Raw genomic sequence first — 17,410 nt, 5'->3', positions numbered from 1 at the left:
ATTCACTGCATTGACGAGATCAATGGTTAAGTACCCGGTGTTGATACTCTGTTCTTTAGACATGTATACATAAACGGTATACACATATATGTACCAATGGGTGATTTTCTGAATAAGGCAAAATATTAAATATGCAATTTCTGTTTTCATTACAAATGTATTTCTCATTTAATGTGCATTGATTTGACTGGTCAGAGTTTCCTCTGACCCTTGCCACCTCATTTTTGATATTTGGACATTGATGTTTGGGTGTAGGGTCAGAGCCAACTCACTATCGAAAAGTTGGAATTCACTGACACCAGGCCTAGCAAATTTGAACAACAGTTCATCGAGATATACCTGCATGAAATTGACAGGAATACGATTTATTTTCTCAGAAATTGCGAGCATAGCATTTGTTAGATCTTTAATCCACTGACAGACAAGACAAAAGTACAGTGTTGCTGAAATCTGACCTGGATCTCGCCATTTGCATTCGGAGTCACATGACTATACAAATCTCGCAACAACCAACATGTCAATGACAGGTAATGTTAGGTATGGATTGTTACACTTCATGAAATCTTAAGAATATCAATATTTGACTTTAATTGTGTGATTATGGGACAAACCCCTCTTTTACTCTAAAGTACAATATGATGCTTTCTACATGTACCAGTTCTTTGCTCTTGTCTTCCATACTTGGGAGTGTTACACATGTTACAAGTCATTCTTCTGGCCCAGTTGACATTGCCACAGCTGAAATGTCCAATATTATAAAACTTTAAAGAGCTGAATAAATACACTTTGTGAAGACTGAGACTGGTTATGAAATTATTAATCATTAAATAAGCACACTAGTTGATGGAAGATTATACTGTAGCTCTGTTTTGTTTTCTTACAGATGTGTGTGTGTATATATATATATACATATATATATATATATATGTGTGTGTGTGTGTGTGTGTGTGTGTGTGTGTGTAGTTTTTAGAGGACTTTTTGATTCTCATCTTTTAGACATACAACTAAAATATAATTTTTCTCCATAAATTGTAGTGTAAAATGCAACATGTCTCCTTGTTTTCTAATGTGAAGTCTACACAAAATATCTACTATTCTTTCCCAAAGTTTAATCCAGTGATCGCCCCCACCCACCCCCAGGTTAAGTGCCAACAGCCAATATGAAATTATGCCACTTTCAAAATCACTAATTAGTAGAACCTCTGCTCTTCATCCATGGCCCTGGAAGATGAAAATACTACAAGTATCATGAAAGAACATTATAAACCCTGAACAATATTTTGCCATTCATTCTGGGTCAATAGGATTTTAACCTGCCATATATGCTTTACAAGTATGCTGTAAACTTAACCAAACAAAACAGTAAATTTCATCACAGATAAAAGATTTATTTTCAAAATACAGCTTTTTATTGAATAAAGCAACTGAATAATGAGAAAGGTACTGGCTGTTCACAACTTAAAATCCAAACAGTATGTTGATTTCACAAGACAAGTGGGTACATTCAAGGATTCTAGTTAGATCAGTAATTTAACAAGTTTTTTTTAGGTAATCAGAATTTTTTATAGTGGTTAGGTTCAAGGCCTATAAATAAGATAAATCTAAATTTGTGACATGATAATGAATGCCAATTTTTGTAATATAATCCAGGCTGCAGTTAAACAAATCAAACTTCAAATTTACTTTACCTTTTACACTGCCAGTCATCAGCACTGAAAAGCCCCTTGCTTTTTTCAGCCATAGCCTTTCCAATTTCAGTCCCACCTTTCTTAAAGACAGTTCCATCTTTTCTCTCTTTAAAGTAAACAAACTCTGTTATAGGACACAATAATAAGAGGTCATCTATTCTGTTGGTAACAAATTTCAAGATTCTGTTAAAGGACACAATTACGAGAGGTCACCAGTTCTGTTTGGCAACAACTTTCATGGTTTTTCTTACTGGACACAATAATGAAAGACCATTTATTCTTTTGGCATCAACTGTCATGGCTTTTGTTATGGGACACAATAATAAGAGGTCACCAGTTCTGTTGGCAACAATTGTCGTGGTTTTTGTTTTAGGAAACAAACTGAGAGGTCATCTATTGTGTTGGCAACAACTTTCATGGTTTTTCTTATTGGACAACAATGAAAGGTCACCATTTCTTTTGGCATTAACTTTCATGGTTTTTGTAATAGGACACAATAATGAGAGGTCATATGTTCTGTTGGCAATAACTATAATGGTTTGTGTGGTTGCTACAAACCATGAATATAAAGTCCACCAAATGACGATTTTTCCATGGAAACAACAGGACCCTTCAACAATCCATGACATTCATGGAAACAATAGGACCTTTTCCCCATCCATTAACATCAATGGAAACAATAGGACTCCTTCCCCAATCCACGACATCCATGGCTTTGTTTGTTTGTTTGTATTTTTACGGCTCAAAAGCACTGTTAGGCTATTTAGCACCATCCAAAGGTTATGTGTATGATCATTTAAAAAGGATAAAGTTTCATATCAACAAGCGATTTCAGAACCAAATAGTTGAAACTAAAATGATAAGATGGTAATGGTAATATATAAGGCTTCCTGATCAATGTAGTCTGGGGTATGTTAATAAAGACAGATGAAAAGTTATTTAATAAAAGGGACGGTATATTCAATACATAAAAATGCTCAAGGTGAGCTATTCTATAATTCAAGTGAGGTTTATTGTATCAAAAAGTTCCTTCATGTCATGTGCATTGTAGTACTGATCATGTGTAGGTTGTAGGTCGAAACACTACCATAAAGTGCCTAACAGTGAGTGTTCGTTGCAAGAAACGCACTCTGGTGTGTCTTCGCCTTTTAGCATGTGGAAGTAGGTTATATAAGCATGACCAATTCTAATTCTTGCATTGACTAACTCCTCCCTATGGACGGTTCTGTAGGAAGGAGTCCATTCTCCTAGGGTTGGCTTGATGGCGTGAAGTTTATTATTCACTGCATCATTCCATGATGCCTGCCACTTTTGACCAAAAGACTGTTTGATACTAGGTTTAAAATCAGTATACGGTATTTTAAAATCAAAAGGTTCAAGGGATAGGGCCACTTTAGCAGCATGGACTGCTTTGTCATTACTTTTAATACCAATATGGCTGAGTAACCAACAGTATACTATATTGTGGGAGATTTTGGATAAGAATACTGGTTAATAATGGGTTCTCCAGTTTTCTATTGTGCAGTGAATGAAGTACTAATAGTGAGTCGGAGAAGATGATTTTACTGTTAATATGTTTGCTTTCAATATAATGCAGAGCTAAGGCTATTGCTCTGATTTCGGCTGAAAAATGAATGTGCCATTTGGTAAGCGAGCTCCTGTTTCCACAAATGAAGGATCATTTGATCCGTCAGTATAAATTCTTGTGTAGTTTTTAAATTCAGCGAGGACTTCTTTATCAGAGTTGTGGAAGATGGAAGGGTTTATCTCCGATTTTTTCCACTGTGTAGCGTAAAAAATACTTTTGGTTGTTTAAGTAGACAGGGAGGTGTTTCGGAGATGGATGTTTTGTGAATTTTAGAAAGATAAATTTTGGTACTGTCAAGGCTGGATAATATTCTAATGCCAAAGGAAAGTATGGTGTTTGGTTTATTTTCGTATAAGGTTTTGTCTTTGGGTTGAAAAACAGCTGAAAAGGCAGGGTTCAGAGGGTTTGATCTTAATTTGAGAGCATAATGTGTGCAAAGCATTTCTCTACGATGTGATAAAGGTGTGTTCGTTTGCTTCAGCAAGAAGGCTTTCACATGGGGATGTCTTAAATGTTCCCACAGCAAGTCTTATTCCTTGATGATGAATTGGGTCAAGCATTTTCAAATATGACTTCCTAGCTAAACCATAAACAACATAACCATAACCCAGTTTGGAGTGAAAAAACATTCTATATAAATTGAGGATGACTTTTCTATCAGCACCCCAGTCAGTGTGTGCTACTACTTTAAGTAGATCTAAAGATTTCAAGCATTTAGCTTTCAAGTTCTTTAGATGTCGAAGATAATACTTAAAAACAATGTTTCCCCACAACTGGAATAGGTGTTCTGTCCAACATGAGTTTAGGATCATCATGATGTTTTTGTAACCGACAGAAATGCATACATCCCGTTTTTGATTTCAAGAATTTGAAACCATTAGTCCTGGCCCAATTTTGAATCTTGTTGATATTTTGCTGTAGTTGTCTTTCAATCCTATGCATGTGCTTTGATTGATAACATAATAATGAAAACAGTTAGTCATAACTTTCAGACATGTTGGATGTGAATTTTAAATGTGAATAATAGAGTTTTTTCAAGGGAGATTGGAAAGTGATCACTGCAGTGAAGGTCATCAGTGACCTTCCAATCATAGTCCAAAAGCAGTGAAGGAGAACAAATTTTCAAATCGATACACCTGTATGTACCTGCTCTTTGTGTAAATATGTCTGTGATTTGGTGTCATATAAACATGAATTGTGTCTTGAAATGAAGTCCTCTACTTTGTGGCCTCTGTTACATATGTGATTTGATCCCCATAAAATGTTATGGGCGTTAAAATCCCGAGTAAAACGAATTGGGCAGGAAGTTCTTGAACAAGATTGTCTAATTCATTTGGTACTAGGTTGGTGTTTGGTGGTATATAAATAGAACAAAAGGTAAACACTCGGTGTAGAGTGACACTTACAGCAATGGCTTGCAAATTTGTGTTAAAAGGAATGACATTGTCAAGAGCCCTACTGTTCACAACAGAAACTCCTCCTGAGGCACTTTCACTATTTTTTTAAGTTGTTGTTAAAAAGGGAGTAGTTTTTAAATGTGATGTTATCCGTATCTTTCAAAAATGTTTCCTGCAGGCATAGTACTGAGGATGATGTTCATTTCGAAGCAGAAGAATATCATTGTAATTGGTTTTAAGTTTTCGACAGTTCCATTGTTCTTCATTATAATTTTAAGGTGGAGATTATGTAGTTAGGTTATACATCTTGTGGAGGTAATCTGTGTGGTTATTTCTTTGGAGGAAGTACGGGGGTGATTTTATTGTTGGTAGGTCTGCAGCCACCTTGAGCACAAGGAGCAGTTTCTTCTGCATCCATGCTCTCAATGTCTCCAAAACTATTATAGAGTTTAATGGGGTCATCTGACCTCTTTTGCTGCCTATTTCCTCGAGATCTGTTTTATTCCTTGGTGATTTTGGTGGAGGGGAATTATTGAAAGTTGTTTGTGTAGATGCCGTATTTTTCTGTGCATGGTAATTAGGTGTGTTAGAGCTTGGTGATGAATCGGGAGGATCTGTCTGAGTTTGAGCATCCTTCATTGTTTTGGGATTGTTTTTTATTACTGTGGACAAGGATGGACCACAAAGGGATGTTTTTGCCTGTACAAGCTTTCTGGCCTCTGGAAAGGGAATGATAGATGTGTACTTTACCCTCTTTATTTCCTTCTCCTGTTTCCAAAGTATCACAATCCATAGAATTGGCATGGTGATCCTTTCCACAGTTGACACAATGCAGAGTTACTCTACACTCAGATAGATTCCTGATGAGAATTGTGTCCGCATCTGCCACATATTTGGCTTTTTGAGCATCAGTCTGGCCATATTTCTGACACTTAGAGCATCAAAGTGGGTTTGGAATGTATATCTCAACCTTCATTTGCAAAAAGCCAACTTTGACCATTCTGGGTACTGTTGGTTTGTTGAAGGTGAGTACAATGGTGTTGGTGTCCTGCAGATTATTGTTATGTTTAATATATATTCTATGGACTGCAGTGACACTTTCATTTTTCATTCTTTCAATGACATCTGTGTTGCAGACTCCTGCCAAGTCACAACAGTGAATCACATCTTTAGACATATTGAGTGTTGTGTGAGCGAATGAGGTCACTGGAATATCAAAGAAAGTTATCATTTTCCCATATATTTTATGTCTGACCTCGTTGCTCACACTCAACAAGAAAGCAACCCGATTTCAACTTTTTAACACTTTTTGGTGTGCCGATAAATCTGGTTAATGTATTTTCAATCACAACGGTAGAAAATGTGGCAAAAAGGTTTTGAGGCAGCTTTAGACTGTATAACCATGAAGTGTGGAAATGACTCCACACCACATGGTTCATGATCTGACTCAGATCAAGTCAGTATGTTTGTTTTTAATTATTTTTTTAAAATTCCATGTTGATTTGTTTAAAATTTAGCACATGTGCTCCCTGTCCACCATGAAGTTCAACAAAGGGACGCTTTTCAAGTGCCAGGGATACACAGATGTTATACTCAGTCGGTAAAATTACCTCCCAAATGACCCGTTAAGATACCGCCTTCTAGGAACTCTTCTAAATAAAACCCATAAAAACTGTCACCCATGCAAAACTAATTCACAGTAAGAATCAATCTGTCTCAAGTTTCACAAACTGCAACACAGCATACTTAATTTTCAAAACATTATTCATGTTTTTATCTGTAGCTATTGACAACAAAGGCTAATATGATTTTACCCCTATAACCCTCGATGAGGCAGTTCCCTTGATAACAGGACCCCTTACCAACTGGCTCTGATTCTTTTACTTCTTGGCCAACATTAAACATCCCAATTTCACAGAAAAATATTTTTCTTTTAAATAAAAAACATTAGGAACAAGTGGGAGAGAAAAGCAATATTGTGACTACCACCTGTTACCAGTGGTTCCATTTACTGCATGGTAAGGCATATTTTTTTTTAAATAATCGACAATCGAGTGAAGACTGATACAAGCTGACATTGTGAAAATCACTGTAAAACTGGGAATATTCATGGGGATACAATTTTGTGGAACTACTGACATGGTTCCCGTGCTTTTCCAGGATGAAATTAATTTTTTCAAGGTTAACATATGACCATTACTGAATGGAATTAAAGAACATTTTGGATTATAAAACATGCCTTTTCCAAATCTGAAGCTGTTTCTCTTTTAAGACTATCCAAAACATATATGTCAGAAAAGATGACCATGTACAAAACCACAAAATGCATCACACAAAACAAATCTGACTATATTTCTATAAATTGGCATTTAAAGCCATTTCAATGTACAGAATACAAATTCTAACTTTACTTTGCTGACCTGCATTATGTTGCTACGTGGAAACAACATAATGAGCATAAATTATTTTGTTTCCTTTCAAACCTTTAATTCTAAAGAATTCTAGAGCAATATATGTGCATGTTATACAAAGTAAACATTTCCTAGTACTAGGGCATCATTTAAAGACAATTACAAAAGGGTTGATTTAAATTTTGACAAAAGACCTTCAAAACTGTATATTGTTGTATAAACAAGGCCTGAATTTTCTGTAAAATCTTGTCTTCTTGTAGTTCCATAAACCAGTCCCCAAACCTGTATTGATACATTGGATCTTATCGTTTCTTAATATATAATAAAAAGGACGACAATTTCCCATTTCTCATGTGTTCCATTTAAGATCTGAAACCAATGCTTCAAGCTACATGTCACTGTGTAATAGTTTCTCACCAGAGTTCAGCTCCGAGATTCAAAATTTTTCTAATCCAGGTTTCCAACAAATACTCCAACCCCATTTTTCACATTTGGACATTTAGGAAACTGCCACCACTGTAAGATAGCTTACCAGTGGGCCTTGCAAATTTAAACTATATTATATTGACAGGAAAATTAATTATTTTCTCAAAAATGGCAAGTATTATAATTGTTATGTCTTTAATCCGCTGACAGACTAGATGAAACTCAGCATAGATAAAACCTGACCCAGTACTCGCCATTTGTGTTAATAGTCACATGACTTCACAAATCTCAACAGCATCAAAAGTTCAATAGTCACATGATATCAACAACAAACTCCTTTTTAATGTTGCTATACAAAATTTCAATTATATTAAATTAAAGTGTGTGTGTGTGATTAAGATTTTTTAACTCAGCTTTAACAATTTTTAAGTCATATCGCTACGATGTCTGCAGTGTGGCAGTTTATAGTGATGTCTAGCACTGGGGCAGCATGACACAGACAAAATATGGATATCGAGCTGTCTGCGAAACAAAAAGTCTACAAAATGAATCTAATCCACGGAGCATTTGGATTGTCTCAACAAATATATTTATGGCAAGCACCCAAATGATCCATACTGCAACCTCCTAATATTCTGGTTAGAACTCGATAAATATAACTCATTTTCAGTTCAGTTACAACTCAATTGTGTAATTGTTTCGGGTAAAGTTGTGGAGGAAAATTCCCAGGTTTTTGCAGACTTTCATGAATACTTACTTGCAAAATTCAAGGACTTTTTACCATCTGGAAAAAAATTATAATTTCTCCCTACTTTTTCCCCGATAGCATGGGAACCCTGCACTGAGGAATAAATGGATCATTATGTGGGGTCACACTGTTTATATGCATTACACTCTTTGGTGGATGTAGTTTCATTAAAAATTGCTACCCATAAAAGAAATCTTCCACAAATAATGCTTTTTATTTTAAAATAAATGTACATTAGTCACTAAAGTCACATGAATAAATTGGGAAGTGTAAAAACCTACCTCTTCCACACTTGTTACATTTATCCCTTCGAGCAAAGTTCACATTCCCACACCTATAATTAAAAAAAAGCAAAGGTACATGAAATATTTAATCTACTGGTAGCTTATCCAACTATAACATATCAGATTAAAATATTCTTTTAGTTTTTATGGTTTTGATGTCCTTCCTCCACCCCACCATTTTGGAACCTAGTTCTATCCATCATGCTGGCAATAAATTCTTACAAAAGAAAACTCATAACAAAATGTGTGAAGATCTGGGCAACTAGCTTAAATGCCTGCAAAAGAATGGTGTCATGATTTAAAAAAATACGTACATACATAATTTATGACTCTAATTAATGATAAATACAAACAATACATTTATTCTGGTACAAAGTTTAAATCACCAGCATTATAGCTCGATAAACATAGGTTGCAACCATCTGCACCCGGGTAAACAGATGGTGGCTTGGTGAAACACTGTAACAAAAGAAAGAAAAAAAGAATCCAGAAATGATTCTCACTTACTAGTATTAAAGACAAAGAGCTCATTCCCTCCCCCTAGGCATTACATATTAACTGGAAAGACAGATGATGTACTCAACCTTACACAGAAGCCCTTTCAAAAGATTTCTAACTGGGACATTAGGACTACCAGCATTGTATGGTTTTTCACAAAGATAAACAAAAAATACAAACCTCTAAATTGACAGCGTATGTCCATCATTACTCTCTTTGATGAAAAAAATGGTTAATCTTACTGGCTATTCACATGACTTTGGCACTACAATGGTGGTTAGTGACATGTACTTTAGTCTGGTTTACTGCAGTTTACAAATGACACCATACACTGAACTTGTAAATTTCACGGAACTGGTAGCTAGCCAATTTTTTTTTTAATATAAAAATACCTTAACCCATTTTATCCTGTTTACCAATTTCAACTGCAGTGCCTGATTCCTGAGAAGCAATTCTAAATACATTGTGGTAAAACAGAGCATCATACAGCAGCAGCTGCAGAAATTGTGACTACCTTCACCATGTTTACTAAAAGTGTTGTAACAATGTTATTTCTTTTATAAAGTATATAAAACTATACATCTCTGAACAGGTAATAAAATTTGCAACACAGTGATATATGTTTTGTTATCATTTACCAATGTACATGCTCACAAGTGTATTTTGAAATATGACTTGAAAGAAGAAGAAAAAAAACAAATTTAAAACCTTACCATGATGTTCAGTAAATCTTTTGTTCGTGAAGATAAATGAAATGCTACTAATAGTATGTGAATAAAATAAAGATAATTCAATTTCTAGCATTTTGGTCCAAATTTGAAGTTTCTAGCACTGTTAGTTCAAAAGTTATAATAATTTTACTAAAATTGGACAACATGACACATGGGACAATTTGTTTACTTCACATTGTGGAATATGTACTTCAGCGTGCAGTCTCTCATGAAAACTTGTCACAAATTAATCCTAGAAATCTTTCAGCGTAACGATTTGTTTCAGCAACAAGTTTTTTCCAGATTAAATCATCCCAGAGTAACTCAAAATAATGTTGGGCATCGGCTTCTTCTGGGTGTTGAACAGCTGCTCCTTCTATCAATTTAAATCTTGGCTGCAACCAAAGTGAAAAATCATCCCGGACCCATTCCTCTTGAAAGCCTTCAAAGTCAGCTTCATTCTCTGAGTCGCTGTCGAAAAGTGCATGAAGCCATGATCATCTCTTTCATCAACTTTATTAAATTCTAACCCATCATTTAAGTCAATATTATCATCAGAATCATCCAAATCGTCAACTTCAATGTCGCTACCCTTGCTATCAGCATCAATGTTTACATCAGAGTTGTCGTCCATCATTTTATCGATCGATTTTAAAGTCAACAATTTCTTTTCCAAGTGCGTTTTTTTATATAAATGTCACTGCGCATATGTGCTTGAACCATTTCCTGTGTAGGTGAAGAAGTACACAAATATTTGTGATGTATAACATGCATTTCTAGAGATGCTACACACATACGTAGTAGAGAGGGTACAACCATAGTCGCATTCAGGATAAAATGGGATACTACAACTGCTGGCATATTCAGGATAGAATGAGGTATTAAAACCGCAGTTGTATTCAGAATAAAACAGGTTAATAGAATATTTGTTACTATTTATGTGGTCTTTGTTACAAAGGATTAAATGATGCTTAGTGGTGTTAATCTCTCTATATGGTTGTTCAACTGTAGTGTTATTTAATGTGCACTTTATTTGCATGACATGTATCCTGCGGGGGGCCGCGAGTGCCCGAGTGATCTAAAGTGCTCTCTGTTACGGATCACTGCCAGCTCACCTCTGTCTGTGTGAGTTCGAGTCTCCAATTCGGCCAATGTGGGTATGTAAGAAAGCTTGCCAGTAGCTTCTCGTGGGTCTGTGGTTCTTTCCGGGGTTCTTCCTCCACCATTAATACTGGCCGCCATATATAGTCTATCGTGTGCTGAAAAATGGCGTTTAACCCTACAACAACAAAAATGTTATCCTGAGCTCTCGTGTTTACAAAGGATTATGTCAAGGTCAGAGGTGTTGATCTGTTTTTTGTGTGCAATGCAGCCATTCATAGCAGTGTTGAAATGCATATTTTGCCAAGACATCGCGGTAGCTCTCATCAGAGCGTTTATATAATGAAATCCATCTGTGCATTACGATTGTGGTCAGAAATGACAGGTGGTTGCTCATAGCACAGGTCGCTCACAAGAGTTTTTACTGTATAAGGTTGAGGTAAACAAAATTATTTAATTCCTACCTAAAGACCAGCCTCCTGAAACTATTTTCAGTTGTGTTCAGATATAATTTAAGAAAGATCTTTCATTTAAAAATTATTCATTGGAATTTTAAAGTGCTCAATGACATTCTGGATAACTCACTACTTTGGGCTTTTTAAAATTCATTCAAATATTCTGGTCATATCAACCTATTGAAGACTATTGGTACATCCGCATTCTATACTGGAATTCATTTGGAACACGCTATATTTAGACTAACAAAAGAACTTACGGATCATTTTGGATTTTATTCACAATACTCTAAAATTTTCCCTTTGTAAGAGAAATAAAATAGTTGTTGATTTGATTAAACATGTTGGTTTTGCTTACTTTTTTACTTAGTTCAAGACCACACAGTTTAACAGTATAAAATAAATCATTACAAACAGACTATCTTCCATTGATGTAGTTGATGATACAACTCTGATATCTAGGCTAAAAAAGGAATTTCCTAAATATATCCAGTATTTTACTTAATATTTATTTTACTGATGTTAGAATTTAACATTTCAGACAAGCTCAAATTTCCCACAGGCAAGTTCCATTTTATGGTAAACTTGCAAAGAGTAAGCAGACTTTTGCAGAATTTGTAAATCACTGACTCTAAATCATTTTGATTGAACACAGTAAACAATTTTTACCACTTTTTAAATGTTCCAAAGCTTTTCATTCTGTAACACTATTTGGATGAGCCAAAAATGAAACATCTCAGCAACCTGTTACCCACATCATGATCATTAAATTTTTTTATATATTCTGTGACAAAGTACAAACCATTAGAGATAAGCCTGACACCACAATTTCAACTGACTCGTCATCACCATACAGTTGGGATACAGAATTTGAGCAGCAACCATTAGCAGCATTTGAACATGTCTCTGGAATTTGTACGTACAATTCTGATGAAGAGTGCATCAGTCATGTGAACTTGATCCAATTCCAACATCACTGCTGCTTGTGTGCTTCGATCCAGTATTACCTTCACTAACTAAAGTTATTAATACCTCTCTTATCAGGGGAATTCCCATCATTTTTCAAAACTGCCATTGTAAAGCCTCTGCTGAAGAAACCAACAATAGACCATAATGATTTAAAGAACTACTGCCCAGTTTCTAATCTCCCATTCATATTAATAATCTTAGAAAAGGTTGTTCTATTCCAGCTTGTATCTCATCTGAATTCAAATAGTCTTTTTAGCACTGTACAATCTGCATATCGCCCTTGCCACAGTAGTGAAACTACACTTCTAAAAGTAGTTAATGACATTCTCTCTGCTTTGGATAGTGGAAAGATTACAGTCCTCACCCTCCTTGATTTGTCTGCAGCATTTGACACAACAGACCATGCTATATTACTTCACCATCTCCAGCATTTATTTGGCATTCATGATACAGCCTTACTGTGGTTCAAGTCCTACTTGGTCAACAGGACACAAATTGTGTCTGCAAATGGAATACACTCCACCAGCCCAGTTGACCTATGTTGTGGTGTTCCACAGAGGTCTGTTCTTGGACATGTTCTCTTCATTTTACACACTCAGCCGCTCTCAAGTGTCACAGACCATCATCCAGTGTCTCACCAATTGTACGCTGATGACACCCAAATATACAAATCTAGCCACCCAACTGAAGTAGATGCTACCGTACAAGGTGTAGAGAGGTGCATTTCTGATGTGAAATCATGGATGACATGGAACAAGCTGCAGATGAATGATGATAAAACTGAGGCCATTCTGATCACAACACAAAGACTTTTTCATTCACATCCTTTACCTCAAACAATAAATATCAGCAACACCAACATTAAATTCACACAATCAGTACGAAACCAAGGTGTTATTCTGGACAGTACTCGCACATTGCACCAACATGTAATGAACATATGCAAGGCTGCATATCTTGAGCTGAGACGCATCAGCTCAATTTGCAAATATCTTTCAGTTGACGCCACTAAAACACTTGTGTGTTCATTAGTACTTTCAAGACTGGACTATTGTAACTCAATTCTGTCTGGTTCATCTCAATATCTGCTCCAGAAACTTCAAAACACAGCTGCTCGGATTATACTTAGAGTACCACGATCAGAGCACACCTCCCCGCTGCTCTGTACCCTACACTGGCTATACATTCAATCCAGAATCAAACACAAAACTTGTTCTCTGTGCTACATTTCACTGTCGGACTCTAGTCCAACATACCTATCCAACCTCACCCATGTCCACACATCAGTCATATACTTATTCTCCTCTTCTGACAATCGTATTCTTATTATTCTCACTATGAAAACAAAGTCATATGGACAGCGTTCTTTTGCATACCAGGGCCCAGCAACATGGAATGAATTGCCCACTGAACTTAAATACAAAGATCCCATTCAAGAGTGCTCTCAAAATTCACTTATTTCGACTGCATGAACAAACTTAAAGACCTAATAATGTTTCCTACCTTAAATATTCTCAGCATGTTTTTTTTACGTTTTGTAATTTCATGGTGTTTGTGTTTGTAATCATATCATTATATATTTTTTTATCTTATAGGTGTTGTCTAATGTTGTTAAGTGCATAGAGCTTCTAAAGATTAGGTGCTATACAAAGTCCTCATTATTATTATTATTATATAACAATTTCATAATTCATGATGCACAAAGCTATTTTTATCCAATCAGAATATAACTTTGGGAGTCTGATTTATCATCCCCTCCAAAATGTGTCATTTCTTTTCTATGGATAAAACATTAAACCAAGAGCATATACATCAATGATCCATGGTATACATCAATTTCAAACGTTGACAGATTGAGATTCATATCATCACAAATTTCATCATAAAATAGTTAACAAATCCAGATCCAAGTCAAGAAGTGCTAATGTAAAGAAACTGTCAGCAAATAAAGCCTCATTATGTGTCAACTGCATGTGTCTAAAACAGTGGAATTAGTCATGAGTCAACACAGCATGTACATATAGAATTTGTTTTCTTTTCAAATATCAACAATATGCTAAAAGTGATGATAACTACAGGACTAGATATGCAGAGACTATTTCAATTTTAATGTCAGGAGAAATGAATTAAGGACAATAATTCTTGGCAGGTTTTTTATTTCCACATGTTCAAAGTATTGAAATACATGACATCCAAGTTTCCCGTCTCCAAACTATCGTGACAATATCTATTACACTACTTGCTGATACATGTACCAGTTGTTCTTCACTGAAGTGTCATGGGTTATTACTATCAGTTGTTCCACAATGTTAACTTTGAAAATCTTTCAATCAATAAGGAATAATCTTTATTATTTTACCCAAAGAAAGCTGAGATATGAGTTTTCTGGCAATTGGTAGAACTGATACAACACTAAACATAAGGACTAAAAGTAGTTCTGGTTTTCCCAACAATATCTTGCCTGAAACTGGATTTATTGAATGTTGTGATCAGTCTGGATTTAATTTGCTTTGTAGGTGAACCCATTTTGCTGTTTGCAGAGTGTCAAATTTCTAATCCACAGGTCATGGGCTTTTTAACTGCCCAAATCAACTGCTTAAGTGTATCCTTGGTAAAGGCAATGACATAGCATTGGGCCATCCAACCATTATTGGCTGGGGGCCAAAACATAAAATGCTTAAAGTCGTAGGCGGCATGGGCAAGAACAGCTCCTTATCACTAATTATGCATTTAATTAAAATGCAAATTTTCAAAAGGACTGCCTACATGGCTATCACACGTTATCCATTATTTGCTATGCTTTTAAAGTTATGTGTGTGTATGATTTGGATTTGTAACATAGCTTTTTTAAAAATTCAGTCATATCGGTACAATATGTGCTTTGTGGCAGTTTACAGTGATGTCTACCACTGAGGCATTATGCCGCATATGTGTTGCATCATGTCCATCCCAGTAACATTATCCTGACACCAGGTAGACCAGTCCTACCACATAACTCTTCATGCTGAGTGCCAAGCAAGGCAGCTGCTAGTACCATTGTTTATAGAAGTCTTTGGTATGACTCTGCCTGGGCTCTAACCTGCGACCTCCCACATCCAAGGCAGACGCTTTAACCACTTAGGCCACTGGAGTGGTCTAAAGTAATGAGGGGTGTCATTTTGATAGGAGTATTTTCTATACAAAAAAAAAAGTAAAAGTAAGTGCTTATGTGCTTCAAAGATATTTCTGAAAAGGTGTCAAGAGCTCAAGTGCATCAAAAGCTAATGTACGGGATATCCATTTCATCATTTACCAGAGCTAAAAGTACCTATCAAACCTAAATAGCCATAGTAAAAACAACCTGAAAACTTAAAAGGTCATATAAAATATTAGGTCGCCAACTAATACCAGGGTCGCCTTGTACACTGCAGTACGCCGCAACGATTCCTATAACGTAGACAAGACAGCGCTTTCCTATTAATTAAAAACTTATTATATCTTATAAGCAATAGTAAACTAAAAATTAACAATAAAGTAAATACTCAGAAACTGTTTACAATTTAAAAAAAAAAAATACAACAGCTACAACAAACGCCAAGAGATACTTTGTATTATTTCTCAATGGCATAAGCGTCAAAAATATTTTGACATCAAAAAGTACGTGTAAATTGCCTCGTTATGCGTTCCAGCTATACTTTAATCTTCACTAAACGGAAAATAAATATTAATAAATACTGAATATTATCTACTTTGAGTCGGGGCAAATCCAATCCCCCTCGTTGGGTTTAAATTTTGACGACGACATCGCTAGCCCATCTCCACTCTCTTCTTTTAACTGGTACCCGGCCATTTTCTGTGCTCTTTCACGCGCTACACAAACCGGTGTAGGCTAATTGAAGTGGTTACATTCGGTCCACGAGACTTGACGAGAAGTCAAGCGAGAAGTAAGTGCAAGACGCTCAAAGAAATGACACTGTCCCCCTTTTCACTTTGGACTATAATGTACAGTATCGTGATCTGTGTAACTTATATAGCACTGATAATGTTAACATTGAGTTTGATTACGAATAATGATTAAGTTGTCTGCAAAAATTGTGTATCAGTTCCTGATAAGGTTTATAAGTCGACGCGTCTGATTGGCTGGGATGCTCACCAATGTAAGACGTCCTTAAATTAGCCCATACCGATCATTTTTAAATTTTTTTTATTTGTAACCTGAATTTTTATTGGTTGATTCCTTACTAAGTCGCTCTGCAGCCCCGCTTATGTTCTGGAAAAAGTGACAAATCCTGTCGTATCACGGTACAAATTGTTTTTCCATAGACGTCAGTGTTAATGTTTTGTGAAATAAATATACTTTCTATCCTGCCTCAACATGGATGTCACACACTGTCATACAGAACAATGTTAGATTGACATTTTGACAAGGACAAAACAAGGTACTCCATTGCATTTAAGAGAGATAACTCTGCTGGAACTAGACATGGGTAAGAGTTATCGTCACAACAGACATTTTCGACCATGTGTACCACATTTAAAAAAAAATTCATAAAAAATACAAAATATCATCTAGATATGAATTAACATAATCTCATGTTGCCAAGAGCCTCAACTTTTTTTAAAGCCTAACAGAAAGTACAACTCTTACATTATGTACCAATAACAACTAGTATTGTTGCTTATTTCTGAATAAAATGTTCCCTACACCTTAAGCTTCGCCCACCTGGGCTTTACAATTGGTACCGTTATACCTATAGAGAACCTTAATTTTTTCAATAATCTGTGATATAGCTCAGGACTGTACAAGTAACAAGTGTACTTAGTCTCACTTGTCAAAAACAATTTTATGAGGTACCAAGCTGTGTCTTATAATAATGTGTATGTAATGGTACTTGAGCTATCTCAGCTGCTGATTTCACATTTGCGCTTTACTAACAAACTGCATACATGTATTGGGAATAAAATGAGTTGCTTTAATGATGAGTTGTGTTTTATTCATATCAGCACTTAATGAATTTCACATATGGGATAAATCAAATGTTATGTAAGAACTAGGTCAAAGGTCAATGTACCAAATAGTGTGTACCTCTCCTACTTCAAAAAGTACAATTCACCTAAAATAAAGGACTTTATATTTGTTTGGTAGATGCAGAACT

At 35.6% G+C, this 17,410-nt stretch overlaps 1 protein-coding gene across 2 annotated transcripts in view; it reads right to left on the bottom strand.

Moving 5' to 3' along the window:
* Positions 1–16,379, bottom strand: part of LOC149807241 (uncharacterized) — a 42,490-nt gene extending 26,111 nt beyond the window's left edge. The window contains exons 1-4 of one of the 2 annotated variants that reach the window (XM_089963958.1): positions 16,004–16,373; positions 8,540–8,592; positions 1,689–1,794; positions 656–738 (exon numbers count right to left, since the gene is read on the bottom strand). In XM_089963958.1, coding sequence (XP_089820084.1) covers positions 656–738; positions 1,689–1,794; positions 8,540–8,592; positions 16,004–16,104 — 343 coding nt within the window. In that variant the 5' untranslated portion in view covers positions 16,105–16,373. Of the gene's footprint in view, positions 1–655; positions 739–1,688; positions 1,795–8,539; positions 8,593–16,003 lie in introns of both variants that reach the window. The other variant, XM_089963962.1, reaches the window with a different exon arrangement.
* Positions 16,380–17,410: the final 1,031 nt, after the last annotated feature.

Source organism: Sinohyriopsis cumingii, chromosome 1 (assembly GCF_028554795.1).
Source record: "Sinohyriopsis cumingii isolate HCF-2022 chromosome 1, ASM2855479v2, whole genome shotgun sequence".
Classification (NCBI taxonomy): domain Eukaryota; kingdom Metazoa; phylum Mollusca; class Bivalvia; order Unionida; family Unionidae; genus Sinohyriopsis; species Sinohyriopsis cumingii.
The sequence above is the reverse complement of the archived record's forward strand: the minus strand, read 5'-3'. Positions and strand labels throughout refer to the sequence as shown.